Here is a 16,080-nt window from a genome sequence, read left to right as displayed (position 1 = left end):
CTATATTTATTTTATTCTTCTGGCACCATTTATATCAAAATATTTCTCCTACTTTTCCTTGTTCCCTTGGCAGAATGACTTGGGTATTGAGGAAGTGGGAGTGATATTTAAGCCTTTGGCTGGGGTGTCTTTGCCTCCTCCTGGTGGCCAGGTGTTGTATTTCCCAACAGTAAGGAAGGAAAGGAATTTATCTGGTAAGCATAAATTATGTTTTTAAACAACTTTCCAATTTACTTTTATCATCAAATTTGGTTCGTTCTCTTAGTATTCTTTGTTGAAAGCTAAACCTAGGTAGGCTCATATGCTAATTTCTAAGCTCAGGGCATTTTGACAGTTTTTCACAACTGGAGGGCATTAGTTCATGTGTGACATATAGATAACATTGTGCTCATGCATATGGAGTTACCTAGGAGTCAGCACTGCTTGGCTAAATTGCATGTTTGTCAAAAGAACTGAAATAGGGGGGCGGAGCTAACCTGGGATCTGAACGGTCGCACTACAATACAGCTCTGCTGAAACATTTTCTAATTTAACTCTTTTGACCGTTCAGCCCAGCCTTAATCCACACTGTAGTCACCCTTGGGTTTTGGGAGAAGACCAGGAATCTGTGGGACACTGATTGGCAGTCACACGAAGGAACTGACATCTATGGTACGGGCAGATTGATGCACAAGAATATCTAGGAGCAGCCATTTTCCTTGCCACGTGGAAGCCCTGTGCTGCAGATACCGATCTAAAGACTGTTTCTTCCACACAGATCGGGGTTAGACATGCTGTAACCCAGACTACCAACCGACTTCCACCTTTGAGGGACACGCTAGTTACCATAACCAGCAGAGAGAATGACACACCAAATAGTTAGAGCACTAGCTGCTCTAGAGCTCCGCATGGATGCTCAGTTCCACTCCCTCATCCGGTGTCTTTCTCACGACTGGGAGGACTCGCTAGATACTATGGAGGAAACCCATGGCACGGTTGCTAGCCCGCTAGAAGAAGAGAGTGCCCCGCAACATCTAAGCCCCCACAGCTTGGCAGCGGATGAGAGAAACAGCGCTCTATCTAATCCACCTCAGCAGGCTCACAAAATAGCTTTCCAGCTTGCGGCGCTCCCGGAGAGCAGCCCGGACAGTTGTTTCCAGAGCGCAACTACTGATGCAGTTCTTGCCCTGAAGCGGCCGGTCGAGACAGAGATGAACAGAGTCAGACCTTCCTTCACAAGACAGACACATTTCTGCACTCCACAACCCTCAAGCTGCGGTGAGATTATGTCGGTCCCTCTGATAAACATCATACCAGCACTAGACAGAATGGGGATCGGATAAACTTGGACTTGAGGTGCACTTGCTGTCTCCTATGGCTCGACACAGGACAATACGATGGACATCTGTTAGTAGCTTACAATGGTACAGGATTTTTATCCAGTAAACAAAGACATATGCTCATGTAAAGTACCTTAACCAATTACACATTCAAATGAACACTCTTATTTTTGCTATTATGCAGCCCCATAGATATATGTTATGAGTAAGAGCGGATCACGAACAGTATATATCTCTGCACAGCTAGGTTTCACCACATATGACTACTCCTGTAAAATGTACATTTATTAAGATGGAATGGTATATGTTAAGGTAAAATGTATCTGATAATCTTATGCGGGCCATTGGAGCTATAACTGTTAGAGTCTATTGTCTGATAAGTATATTAGGCTAGAGCAAGTGTAACAAAAGACGAGGGAAATTCATTATATTCCTTTATTTTTTTTCCTGTAGTTGGGGGTAATACTCCCATATAGTGTTAGTTTATATAAGTATGCATCTAATTGCCCACTTCTCCCTCCAGATAATATACCCACCATTCACAAGAGAGATCAGCAGTATGACAGCTGCAAGTTAGATACCTTGCTTGATGCTCTCTGTATTCATATGTTCTCCTGGAAATCAGCTCTGCCTTTACATTCCCTGCCTTTGTAATTGATAGGCCTACTGATGTATGGTGTGCGGTATTGCCTTCTCTCTCTGTGACTAACTTTCTGTCAAGTCTGTCATTAGAAGTTAGAACATCTCTTAGTCAGAGGTGCATTGTGAATATCCTTTTATTAGTGCTGTGCATTTTGGTATGTGTTTTAATCTCTCTCAGAATTCATACTACAGCAATTGTACCTTGTCACGCTATGCAGTCAGTATCATATGTTCTGTTCCTGTTTTCATTGTCTCCAGTTTAGGGATACTCTCATAGTTACTTAGCTCCTGCCTATGGATATGTATACCCTCATCTTTTCACTGCAGATTATATACTCAGTCCTGAAAGCTACCAGTGTACATAACAATAACCCTCTATTATAGTCTTTAAGTATGTAATATACTCTAGTCCCAGCCTTAAGTAAGGTTCAATTATCAATCTACATGAATGAGTTTAGCATCTGAATCCAGAAACCCTATAGACTATGGGTATATCACTCCATAGCTTGCGGGCTATCATACCAAGAGTGGTTATTATACTAGTTTTGTCACAGATGAGCACGTCCAGGCTTACTGTGATGTACACCAGTGCTAGTCTTGGGTACTATATAATTTTGGCCCTCTGAGCCAACACTGTGCAGATTCCCTCTAATCAGTTAATTATTAATAATCTTACACCTCTAGCTCATAATACCCTCCTCTTTAATTCCCCACCTCACTGTATCCCACCAACTTAGTACCTTTCTCTTCTCCCCCTACTCTTAGATAGAACACATCCACAGCAGGGGCCCAACCTCCTCCCCCCCATTTTCTCTCTTTCTCTTTCCTTTCCTTCTTCTCTTCTAAAAACAGCTCTTACCTGCTGATTTTTCTCATCTCTCTATCCCCATACTTGGTCCAAAAGTGGCCACTTCAAAGCCTAGTTCCTCCCTAATTGTACATAAGCTACGTAAGGTTCAAGAGTAACCTTCATCAACTGAGGAACCTGTTATAGAATTTGTTATATATATAAAAATGAGGTTCAAAACAAGTCTCCATACAGATCCATTGTAATGCTGTTGCCTTCTCTTGAATGTATCTATCTGACATTTCATATGTTATGTATACTTAACGGTATTCCATACTGGTTGTACTATTCTTATAACCTCAATAAAAAATTTAATAAAAAAAAAAAAAAAAAACTGAAATAAGGGGGCTGTCTGCAGAGGCTTAGATACAAGGTAACCACAGAGGTAAAAAGTATATTAATATAACTGCGTTGGTTATGCAAAACTGGGGAATGGTTAATAAAGGGATTATCTATTTTATTATTTTTTAAAACAATAAAAAATCTGGTGTTGACTGCCCCTTTTAAAAGAAAAAAACAAACAGGGGACTAAAAGACAAAGCAGAAAATGCAGTGGGGAAGCAGAGAAACATTTTTTCACTTGTCATTTTACAAATATACTAGTACTGTTTTTTATTAGTGCAACATACTGAAAACAGAAGAAGCTACAATTAAATATTTAATATGACATTTGTCCCAGGGTACTTGTTCGGATTAAGATGGCTGCCGGCACATATTGGGCTGTTAGTAAATGATGATTTGGTTTTCAGTTGAGCCGCTTATCCTATGAAAATAATCGGAAATATTGATTTGAAGTTTCTAACCTGGAGAAACACAATTTTAGTATCAAGGTTTCATTAAGTAAAGGAAAACAAGGAATGATAATAAGAAACTCAGTTATGCAGAGTGAGAGATTAGGAGAGATTTTAACAATATAGCTAAGAAACATGAGAAGTTTGAAAAGGGTTTTATGTTGTCCAACCTTTTTTTAAACATAGCTTCTTTCCATCAGAGCATACTGAGGTAGGCTCAGTAGCCTGCTCATCTATTAAGAACTATATGGCAGCTAAGAAGTACACGTATAACGTGCCTACTCTTGAGACTACCTCAGTATGCAGTGTTGGGGAAAAAACTAAGTTTTAGCAAAAGATACCATGGAAACCAGTACACTTGTTAATAGAAATACATTTTGTTTTTATTTTATGCTGAATTTGAAATAGAAAAATGTAATTTTGACTTCCACGTCCATTTAAAAAAAAAAAAAACACCAAGAAAACTGAATGCAAAAGTAAAGTAAAACACAGAAACGTGTTGTTATATTGCAGTATGGCTGTGCTTTTTTATTGTTTTAGTATTTTCCTATTTTCTGTTTCTACAGCTCTTTTATAAATAGGCTAAGCGTTTCCCCACCATAAATGGAAAGAGACTAATGTTTGTCCAGGCTAACATCTGTAAGGTCACGATTACTTGTTGTAGTGTCTTTCATCATCAATTAATAGTGGCAAATATTCTGTTGGGGTCCCATACAAAATGATTTTATATATATATAATGTATAATGTGTCTCTTTAATTGGATGTGTATTTGAAAGACTCACCATTATGTACAGTTGTAGCCCCTTCAGTGAGACTAATATGGAGGAATTGGGATTTAAGAGTTTCTGTAATCAGATGGGCACAGTTCTCACAAACTGTAGGAAAACCAGCTGCATACACATACACTTTTGCAGTGTCCCTTGTTTTCATTCTCCTGTGTATGTTTATGTGTTGGATAAGGCATAATCAGGCCCTTAATCTCTCTTTGTGAAAAGGGAATTGTTTGTTTCTGTCTGATGTGACTCAGCTGGTGCATCTGTGTTATGTTTGTGCATTATACTTGTTCCGAGCAGCTAAACTGTTCTATTTCTTTCTGATAGTGTTTATAGATTAGACATTACCATCCTGCTGCAATGCTGACTGAGAGAGGGAGTGTGAGATTCAGATGTATTATTCAATTACTGTCATTTGTTTAGTTTTCATTAACTTCACTTTATCTCACTGTACATCGTCACTTTATCTCACAGTGTACCGAGTCACTTTATCTCACAGTGTACCAAGTCACTTTATCTCACTGTACATCGTCACTTTATCTCACTGTGTACCAAGTCACTTTATCTCACTGTACATTGTCACTTTATCTCACAGTATACCGAGTCACTTTATCTCACTGTACATTGTCACTTTATCTCACTGTGTACCGAGTCACTTTATCTCACTGTACATTGTCACTTTATCTCACAGTGTACCGAGTCACTTTATCTCACAGTGTACCAAGTCACTTTATCTCACATTGTACCGAGTCACTTTATCTCACAGTGTACCGAGTCACTTTATCTCAGTGTACCGAGTCACTTTATCTCACATTGTACCGAGTCACTTTATCTCACAGTGTACCGAGTCACTTTATCTCACAGTGTACCGAGTCACTTTATCTCACTGTGTACCAAGTCACTTTATCTCACAGTGTACCGAGTCACTTTATCTCACTGTGTACCGAGTCACTTTATCTCACAGTGTACCGAGTCACTTTATCTCAGTGTACCGAGTCACTTTATCTCACAGTGTACCGAGTCACTTTATCTCACAGTGTACCGAGTCACTTTATCTCACAGTGTACCGAGTCACTTTATCTCACTGTGTACCGAGTCACTTTATCTCACTGTGTACCGAGTCACTTTATCTCACAGTGTACCGAGTCACTTTATCTCACTGTACATTGTCACTTTATCTCACTGTGTACCGAGTCACTTTATCTCACTGTACATTGTCACTTTATCTCACTGTACATTGTCACTTTATCTCACAGTGTACCAAGTCACTTTATCTCACTGTACATTGTCACTTTATCTCACAGTGTACCAAGTCACTTTATCTCACAGTGTACCGAGTCACTTTATCTCACAGTGTACCGAGTCACTTTATCTCACAGTGTACCGAGTCACTTTATCTCACAGTGTACCGAGTCACTTTATCTCACAGTGTACCGAGTCACTTTATCTCACAGTGTACCGAGTCACTTTATCTCACTGTGTACCGAGTCACTTTATCTCACTGTGTACCGAGTCACTTTATCTCACTGTGTACCGAGTCACTTTATCTCACAGTGTACCGAGTCACTTTATCTCACTGTGTACCGAGTCACTTTATCTCACTGTGTACCAAGTCACTTTATCTCACTGTGTACCAAGTCACTTTATCTCACAGTGTACCAAGTCACTTTATCTCACTGTGTACCAAGTCACTTTATCTCACTGTGTACCAAGTCACTTTATCTCACATTGTACAGAGTCACTTTATCTCACTGTGTACCAAGTCACTTTATCTCACTGTGTACCGAGTCACTTTATCTCACTGCGTACCAAGTCACTTTATCTCACTGTGTACCGAGTCACTTTATCTCACTGCGTACCAAGTCACTTTATCTCACATTGTACTAAGTCACTTTATCTCACTGCGTACCAAGTCACTTTATCTCACTGCGTACCAAGTCACTTTATCTCACATTTTACTAAGTCACTTTATCTCACATTGTAGCAAGTCACTTTATCTCACATTGTAGCAAGTCACATTATCTCACATTGTACTAAGTCACATTATCTCACATTGTACTAAGTCACTTTATCTCACATTGTACTAAGTCACATTATCTCACTGCGTACCAGGTCACTTTATCTCACATTGTACTAAGTCACTTTATCTCACATTGTACTAAGTCACTTTATCTCACATTGTACTAAGTCACTTTATCTCATGGATGAAACTTATGAGATGTAATTGGTGATGGGGGGCATATGACCCATGTGGTACAGCATCCTGATAGTTGTAATCATTATATATCCCTTAACAGGAGGATACACATCACAAGCGCAACTCTAAAGTATCTGAATGGTGACTATGAGGTGGAACCTGGACACGGGGGTGAGAGGAACGCATATCTGAAAGAACATAACATCAAGACCTTCCTGGTCATGGGATGCAGTCAGAAGCGGGTATGTTGTCTGTTGTCTCTGTAATTATGAGCAGTCATACAGCGCTTTGGGCCACATCACTCTAGGGACCCGATGATGCTCATAATTAGTATATATGTTAATTTATTCAAAATGACCACCATCACCATTACTTCTATTAAATGCCATTGTAGCCTTTGGATATGAACAAAAAAAAACAATGAAAAGGGTGAGATTGTAAAATAAAATGTTAAGGTTTATCCAAAAAAATCCCTTTTTGAAAATTACTTTTAATATTTATTTTGCTCCCCTTTCCTGTAATTTAAAAGGACATTCTGGTCAAAATTTAAATGCACATATATTAATTACATCTTTGAATAGAAACATATTTGAAATCTACATGAATTGGCAAAAATGCTTCTAGTAAAAATTATCACTGTTTTAGAGTTAACCTTTTTCTCTGCTCGTGCATGTGAGGCATTGCTAGATATTGCATTGCTAGATATTCTCAGTGTACCAGCATTTTACATTCTTCAGTTCCTCAGAGTGCCATTTGGGGCTTGTATCATGTTAACAATTAATAAATTGAGTCATTACCAGATGGTACAAGCACCTTAGGCAGAGTAAGATCTGTGTACGGTGCATACTTAAATACACTTTTGAAACGGCTATAGCTTATATTAGAAGCATTTTTGCTAATGCATGTTAGTAGAAAAATGCTGCTATTCAAAACCAAAATGCATTCATGTGGATTACAATTTGGCTGGAATGTCCCTTTAAGTCTGAATAGTAAGTTTTCAAATTCTAAAAACTGATAGTGCACATGGCAGCCTTCACTAGCCTAATGTTGCAGCATCGCTGTTACTAGTGGGCTTCCTCAGAGATAATATACTGCAAAACAATAAGCAGTTTACTAACGTAATGACTGTGGCTAGCTGTGTTGGCTACAGTTGCAAGCTCATCCAAATAAGGCAAATGGTGACTGGAGTTTGGCTATTGAAAAATAATTTAATCAAATAAGGTGTTTCACTAACCCAGTATCTTAAAGGGACAGTATACACCAATTTTGATATAACTGCATGTAATAGACACTACTATAAAGAATAAGATGCACAGATACTGATATAAAAATCCAGTATAAAACTGTTTAAAAACTTACTTAGAAGCTCCCAGTTTAGCTATGTGTTTAAAAGGTAACTGGAACACCCACTATATGTGGTAAATGGCAGACACTCCCGCCTCCCCCTTCCTTTGCATATAAAAAGACAGAACAGAAGCAAGCTGGAGTAGGTATACGTCGGTATTCTCCTAAAACTTTGGGACTTGGTTAGGAGTCTGAAAATAAGAGCAACGTTATTTAAAAATAAGCAAAACTATACTTTTTTTAAAAAAAGATAATAAAAAAAAAAAAAAACCCTGTGTGGGCTGTATAAATGGATCATCTACAAAACATTTATGCAAAGAAAAATCTAGTATATACTGTCCCTTTTTCTTTTTTTGCAAGACTGCCGAAAAGTGCAAGGTGTTTAGTGTCACTTTTTTATTTTATGTACAAATTCCTGTATTCAACTAGTTTTAAATTGCAAATGTACAATTTTTTGGGGTCAAAACTCTGGTTGGGGATTGTACTAATGTTATTATTTATAAAAGATAACGTGGGAAACGCATTAATATTTGTTAAAATGTTTATCTTTTCTGATCATTTGATTACATAAAATTAAGCGATACCCGCGTTTATTAGCAGAAGCATATTCCTCTTTCTGCAGCTATCTTAATAAGGTTTGCTTTAACTACATTTAGGTTGGATTTTGCCCATATGATTGTTGTTAATTTCAATTAGTGTTAAATCAAAATTCTAGCTCTTTTTAATTGCAAAGAAAAATAAAGACAAGAAAAATTTTGACACTAGTTTGCACTTGAGTAACTTGGGTAAAAGTGGTGCATTAATGTTAAGGACCATTGTAGTGCAAAAAATAACACATTCTAGTTAGTTAAAGGATTTAATTTTAGCATTACCTCACTTGCAAGTCTAATGATGCAAAGGGGTTAAACACAGAATTAAAGTACTGCTCTGGAGCCACAGAGGACTTCTGGTCTTGAGAAGACACGACCAGTGAGCCAATCAGCAGTGCTAGTCGCACAACTCAGATGCCCAATTTGCGCTGCTGATTAACTCACCAGCTGTATCCACTTAGGACCAACAATTCTTTGCAACACCTGAGCAGTAATTTAAAGGGGCAGTCTACTTGATTTTTTAAATTATTTTATTACATTTACTACCCATTCTCCAGCTTTGCATAACCAAAATTGTTATATTAATATACTTTTTAACTCCTAAGTTTACATGTTGCTAAGCACGAGTAGGCCGCTCCTTATCTCAGTGCTTTTTTAAATCTTGCATAACAGCCACACAGTGCTAGTTCACGTGTGTCATATAGAAACATTGTGCCCACTCCCGTGGATAATGATAATGGTTATACAAGAACCAGCACTGATTGGCTAAAATACAAGATTGTAAAAAGCACTGAGATAAGGAGCCGTCTGCAGGGGCTTAGATACAGGTAATCATAGAAGTAAAAAGTATAATAATATAACATTGTTGGTTATACAAAACTGGGGGAATGGGTAATAAAGGGATTATCCATCTTTTTAAACAATAACACATTTTCAAGTAGACAGTCCCTTTCAGGCACAACCACCATATATGGAAAAAGGGTCCATCAACATTACAACCTCTAAAACAATGAGGAGATATTGGGGGCTCTGTATTGGCTTGTATATGTCTAAATCTACTAGGGCGAAGATACCATCTGTAGACTATTTTAATATAGTGTTCCTTCTTAATATAGGGAGAATCAATGGCCCCTATTTATCAAGGTCTGGTGGACCTGATCTGAGAGTGCGGATCAGGTCCGCCAGACCTTGCTGAATACGGCGAGCAATACCCTCGCCGTATTCAGCATCTGCTGGTGCAACGCCGCCCCCTGCAGACTCGCGGCCAATCAGCCGCCAGCAGGGGGGTATCAATCAACCCGATCATACTCGATCGGGTTGATTTCCGGCGATGTCTGTCCGCCTGCATTCATTACTTGTGGGAAATGCTGAACCTGGCCACCAGGAGGAGGCAAAGACACCCCAGCCAAAGGCTTAAATACCTCCCCCACTTCCCTCATCCCCCAGTCATTCTTTGCCTTTCGTCACAGGAGGTTGGCAGAGAAGTGTCAGAAGATTTTGGAGTAGTTCCTTAGGAAGGATATCTGTCCTTCAATATAGGACTGGAGTTTAAAGTAGTCTTGTCAGCCTCTCAGTGAGAGCATTGATAAGTCAGACTCATGTTAACAGCTCCTAAGCAATCAGCTTTGACCAGTTTCGCTGCCTGCTTGTCATCACTCAAGTCCATGTTAGAAGCGATGCTACTGTTTGTTACACTTGAAGGACCGTGTTTCTGTTCCACGGCATAGATTCCGGTAAGATCGTTTCATTTTTTACACATATGTTAACGCTAGAAGACAGGGTCTCGGGACTCCTTTTATCTTTATGGAATCAAGGGTTAATATCTCCTGAGGGGGATTATTGAACAGTGGGGTTTAATCATATTTGTTTTATGTGATTTCTGCTGCTTTCTGTGTGTGAAATTTTTTTTGGGCTCATAGGCTGATACGGAACGTGCAGGTTTTTTACTAAGAGCTGTGCAGTTTTATTCAGCTTGGCGCGCTTTTCCTTAGCAGGGGCAGTCCTACATGGCGCACCGCGTGACCGGGAGTGGTCACGATTTTCCATTTCCTATTCCTGACCAAGTGACTACGGAGAGGAGTGAATTTCTCTATACTGTCTGGGTCATAGGAGGTGGTGAGTGCCCCAGCTATTGGGGGTATAAGGTGCCAGTTGTTTTTTCTCTGATTTAAATAGGGTTATCTAGTTATGGAGGATTCTGATATTTTTGAGACTGATCCCCCTACAACATAATTTGATACCTGTGTATATTGTGAGGAGACCAGGGTAGTCCAGCCCTTTAAATTAAGTTCCGTATGCCGCAACAGGGTATTTTCATCAACCAATGTTGAGATGTTAGATGCCACTGAGCCTTCCATCTGAGGACTCTTTTTGTCCCGTGAGGTGCGTCCCCTAGATTCATCTGATCCTACACATGCAGCTTCCCCTTACACCGCTAATCCTCCACCTGGAGGGGGCCTCTTTCCACCAGAGGTTATGGCGCAGTTCCGTATGGCCATGTCTGCGGCCTTAGCTGTTTAGCCTAGTACTGCTACACGCAAACAAAGGGTTAATCCATGCACTCCTGCCCAGGGAGCATCATGAAAATTGACGATTGTATATGATCAGTCATCTGGAGATGCAGTTCTCTCTGAGGCTTCAGAGTACGGACCTTCTGGGTTGGAGCCTGCTGCTTCTATTCCTCCGGCAGAGGAGGATTTTGCCTTTAGATGTAGAGCGGCACGCCTGCGCTTCTAAGAGACGTTTTGGCGATATTAGAGATTCCTAGTACCGATCTGCCAGTTGAATATCAGAACACTAAATCATATAGCGAATTTGATTAAGACGGGTGGGAAGGATGGAGATCCTATTACTTTTCTCTATTTTCCTTTTTGTTTTAAGATCCCATTTCCAGGCTCTATAAGGTTGTGTCGTCACACATTCCTACTTGGCTAACACCTTTTTTGTGTGTTTGCCTTTTTTGAGGATAGTTTATCTTTAGAGCTCTTGGTTATTGAAGAAACTCTTGTTAGGAAGATGTTTTGTCATTAGGGATATTTATGTACTTAGGTTGTCACATTTCTGGAGACCTCCTGTTAAGGAATCTCTGTCTTAATTTCGAGGTTATGGTTCCCTCCATATTTTCGGGAAAGAATTAAGCCTTTGGAGCTTTAAATTATTTGTTTGGAATTTTCTCAGACTTATAGCCCCTAAGCTAGGGTTTTAGTTTTTTTTCTGTTCAGACCTTTAGTCGCTAGGACAGATATGACTTCTAAGTCTATTCTTTCCTTCTGTTGGAGAGAAAGAGTTGATGTGGATCCGCTATTCTGCGGTCTCTTCTGTTTTGGCTGAAAGAACAAATGTGAGAGACAAATTGTTGTTCTCTTGTTCTTAGACCCAGAGCCAGGATCTCTGTTAAGCCTGAGTTATCCAGGTGGGTTTTGGAGCCGACTCAGTTCTGGAATAGGTCCAAGCAGAGCAGGTTCTCCTACCCTAGATTGGTAGGAGGGACCAGTTTCAGGTCCTATCTTGGATAGCGTTGAGGACTGTATATCTCCTGTTTTTTAACACCTTTGTGTATTGTTAAAGGAGGTTTTAGCTACTTTAGATGACTCAGATACCCTTGTCGTTGTCACTCCTAAGAAATCTAGTAAACATAATAGTTTCTTTGATGAACCTTCCACTTCGGATGTTTTTCCTGTGCTGGACCGTGCTAGGGAGATTATCTCACACTAATGGGAGAAACCAGGGGTGTCTCTTTTTTCCCCCATCTCCCATTTTTAAGAAAATGTTTCCTGTCGAGGACTCCATTAAAGAGCCTTGGTATACTGTACCCAAAGTTGAAGGGGCCATTTCCACTCTGGCTAAGAGAACCACTATTCCTATTGAGGATAGCTGCTCTTTTAAGGATCCGATGGACAAGAAGCTGGAGGCTTATTTGAATAAGATTTATGTTCATCAAGGTCTCCAATGGCAACCTACGGTGTGTATTGCCACTGTGACTAGTGCAGCATCTTATTAGTTTGATGCCTTGTCTGATTCTCTTCAAGTAGAGACTTCCTTGGATGAAATCAGATCAGGAGGGGAGCAGACTTTCTCAGTTCTCTCAAACCTGGATACAAGATGTCCCAGATCCCTGGACATAGTATCCCAGGGTTACAAATTGGAATTAAAGACTTTTCTTCCCAGAGGCAGATTCCTTCTCTCAAGATTATCTGCAGACCAGATAAAGAGAGAGCCGTTCTTGCAATGTATACAACATCTTTCCTTCATGGGAGTGATAGTTCCAGTGCAGGAACAGGGTCTCTGGTTCTACTCCAACCTATTTGTGATTCCCAAAAAAGAGGGAACTTTCCGTCCCATTTTAGACTTGAAGTGTCTAAACAAGCTTCTTAAAGTTCCATCCTTCAAGATGAAGACTATATACTCCATTCTTCCTTTAGTACAAGAGGGTCAGTTCATGACAACCATAGACCTAAAGGATGCATATCTTCATGTTACTATTCACATGGACCATCACAGATTCCTGAGATTTGCCTTTCTGGAGAAACATTTCCAGTTCCTGGCCCTTCCATTTGGTCTAGCCACAGCTCTCAGATTTTTTTCAAAGGTTCTGGGGGCTCTTTTGGCAGTGATCCGTTCTCGTGGAATTGCTGTGGCACCCTACCTGGATGACATATTGGTTCAGGCACCATCTTTTCAACTAGCAAAATCTCACACAGAGATATTGTTGTCTTTTCTTCGTTCCCACGGATGGAATGTGAATCTGGAAAAAAGCTCCCTTTCCCCTGCTACAAAAGTAGTGTTCTTAGGGACCATAATAGATTCTCTATTGATGAAGATTTTTCTGACAGATGTCAGGAAAAATAAAATAATTTCCTCTTGCCTCTCTCTTCAGGCTTCTGCTCATCCTTCAGTGGCTCAATGTATGGAGATAATCGGTCTTATGGTGGCTTCCATGGACATCATTCCTTTTGCCCAATTCCATTTGAGAGCTTTCCAGTTGTGCATGCTCAGACAATGGAGTGGCGACCATGCGGATCTATCTCAGAGAATAGAGTTAGATCAGTCGTCAAGGGATTCTCTCCCATGGTGGATTTCTCAGGAGCATGTGTCTCTCAGGGCACATGCTTTCGGAGACCTTCCTGGGTGATCGTGACCACGGACGCCAGCCTGCTGGGCTTGGGAGCAGTCTGGAACTCATTAAAAGCTCAGGGCTTTTGGACTCAGGAGGAGTCTGCTCTTTCCATCAACATCTTGGAGTTGAGGGTGATTTACAATGCTCTATTAGCTTGGCCTCAGTTGTCCTCAGCCCAGTTTATCAGGTTCCAGTCAGACAACATAACCTCTGTGGCTTATATCAATCACCAGGGAGGAACTCAGAAGGAGGTTACTCGGATTCTTAAAGGGACAGTCTACCATAGAATTTTTATTGTTTCAAAAGATAGATAATCCCTTTATTACCCATTCCCCAGTTTTGCATAACCAACACAGTTATATTAATATACTTTTTACCTCTGTGATTACATTGTATCTAGGAACCTTCTTCCAGCCCCCTGATCACATGACTGTGACTGTTTATTATCTACTGTCTTAAATTTAGCACTGTTTTGTGCTAAATCTTAAATAACCCCCTGTGCCTGAACACAGTGTTATCTATTTGGCCCATGTGTACTTTCTGTCTCTTTGTGTTGAAAAGAGATTTTAAAAGCCTGTGATAAGAGACAGCCCTCAAAAGCTTAAAAATTAGCATATGAGCCTACCTATGTTTAGTTTAAACTAAGAATACCAAGTGAAAAAAAAGCAAATTTGATGAAAGGAAATTGGAAAGGTCAAGAGATCCGCAGGCCGTTCTGATAGATGCTCTGGCGGTTCGTTGGGTTTTCAGGTTGGCATACCTGTTTCCTCCATTTGCTCTCCTTCCAAGAGTCATTGCTCGTATCAAACAGGTCACATCTTTAGAGAATAGGTTATCTTCTTCCCAACTATATAAATGTAAAGTTTCTGTGACCCAGCTATCAAGTTAAAATCCTGCTATTGAACCTTTCATTCAATTAGATGATGCACACAACATCTCAAAAAATTTAGTTTTTGTTCCTCTCTGTTTCTATTGGACCTCTTTAGCCCTGGGAAGTTCTTGGAGGTAATGAAACCATAAATTTGGACATACTGGATGTATATTGCAATACTGTTCAAAAGTAAAGATATTGGATCCCTTTATATATGACTGGCCTAAATAGTACTCACTAAGGGTATCCCAAAATCGAATGGTATGGGCAGTTGTAATGCAAGACTTCCAGTTTTCTGGTCTATGTTCCCTCGAGGACCAAAGGAGCTGGGAGATGGGATTGACTTTAATCATTTCGCTTTCCAAGTGAACCCAGACTAAAATATCAGTCTTACTGTACAACAACACTGTCTGTGCCATCCTAGCTGCATGGTATTATGCCTTAGTGTCCGCTTCTCCCAATACATCCCCCATCCACCCGTCTGTGAAAGAACATAGTCTTTTTGTTGATTTGCACTCTTTTATAGTTCCAAATAAGCCCTAATACATTCCTCTGTAGGCTATTTAAATACATCCTATTTTAAGGAATAGGAAGAGATCTAAAGAGATACTAAAATTACTGTAAGAATACTATCTTACTTACTATCATCTTACCATAAAAATAGATTTTATAAGTGACCCATTTCTTTTTTTCAGAAGAGAATACATAGGCATATAATTAAGTTTGTTTCTAGTTTGCTTGGAATATAAATAGTTTTTGATCTCCTTAGCAGCCCATTAAAAGACAGGATTTAATGATAATACGGTAGAATCTCGATTATCCGGAACTCAAGCAAACGGATTTTTTTTTAACATGTTAGAGCATAAAGAAACAGTCCGGATCTCTTTAAATAGCAGGAGCTGCGGTAAATAGAGCGACGATAGACACACTTATCTGCTACACTAACCCACTCATTAGACAAATGGTAATAGGGACAGAAAATATACTGCAGCACCTACTGGCAAGGGAGAGCCTAATGGGAGGATCCACTTCAACAGGATATAGAGCGACGATAGACACACTTATCTGCGACACTAACCCACTCATTAGACAAACGGTACAGTAATAGGGACAGAAAATACACTGCAGCACTTACAATTGCATCAGCTTGGCAATCAGGACGGGCTATGTCGTGGCAGTACAGCATCCCTCTGTCACATATCACTCTTCCGGACCAGGGTTCACACTACTACTGGCAAGGGAGAGCCCAATAGGAAGATCCACTTCAACAGGATGCTCAATCAATAACAAATTCCCAGAACGCCTCAATCTCTTGCTGAAAACAATGTGTTTTATTTCCTGAATAAACACATTGTTTTCAGCAAGAGATTGAGACTTTCTGGGAATTTGTTATTGATTGAGCACCCTGTTGAAGTCTGCTTCATACGATACGTCTAGTGTGCGCCTCTAACCTGCTCCTGCCCATGTTAGACCTATTTTTAATAGTGACTCTCAAGCAACCAGAAATAGACTTATCTGGAATTTACTGATCCCCATGGGTGCCAGTTAATTGAGTCTACTGTAGTATGATCTGGTAAATATACTCCCAA

The 16,080-nt window shown here is 39.9% G+C and overlaps 1 protein-coding gene across 4 annotated transcripts in view; it reads left to right on the top strand.

Moving 5' to 3' along the window:
* Nucleotides 1-16,080, top strand: part of ADCY6 (adenylate cyclase 6) — a 591,281-nt gene that overhangs the window by 407,893 nt on the left and 167,308 nt on the right. For all 4 annotated transcript variants that reach the window (XM_053708058.1, XM_053708057.1, XM_053708056.1 and 1 more), the window contains exon 9: nucleotides 6,671-6,812. In XM_053708058.1, coding sequence (XP_053564033.1) covers nucleotides 6,671-6,812 — 142 coding nt within the window. The remainder of the gene's footprint in view (nucleotides 1-6,670; nucleotides 6,813-16,080) is intronic.

The sequence above is a fragment of the Bombina bombina genome, chromosome 3, assembly GCF_027579735.1.
Source record: "Bombina bombina isolate aBomBom1 chromosome 3, aBomBom1.pri, whole genome shotgun sequence".
Classification (NCBI taxonomy): Eukaryota; Metazoa; Chordata; class Amphibia; order Anura; family Bombinatoridae; genus Bombina; species Bombina bombina.
Note: the sequence above shows the minus strand (reverse complement) of the source record. Positions and strands in the feature narration are given on the sequence as shown.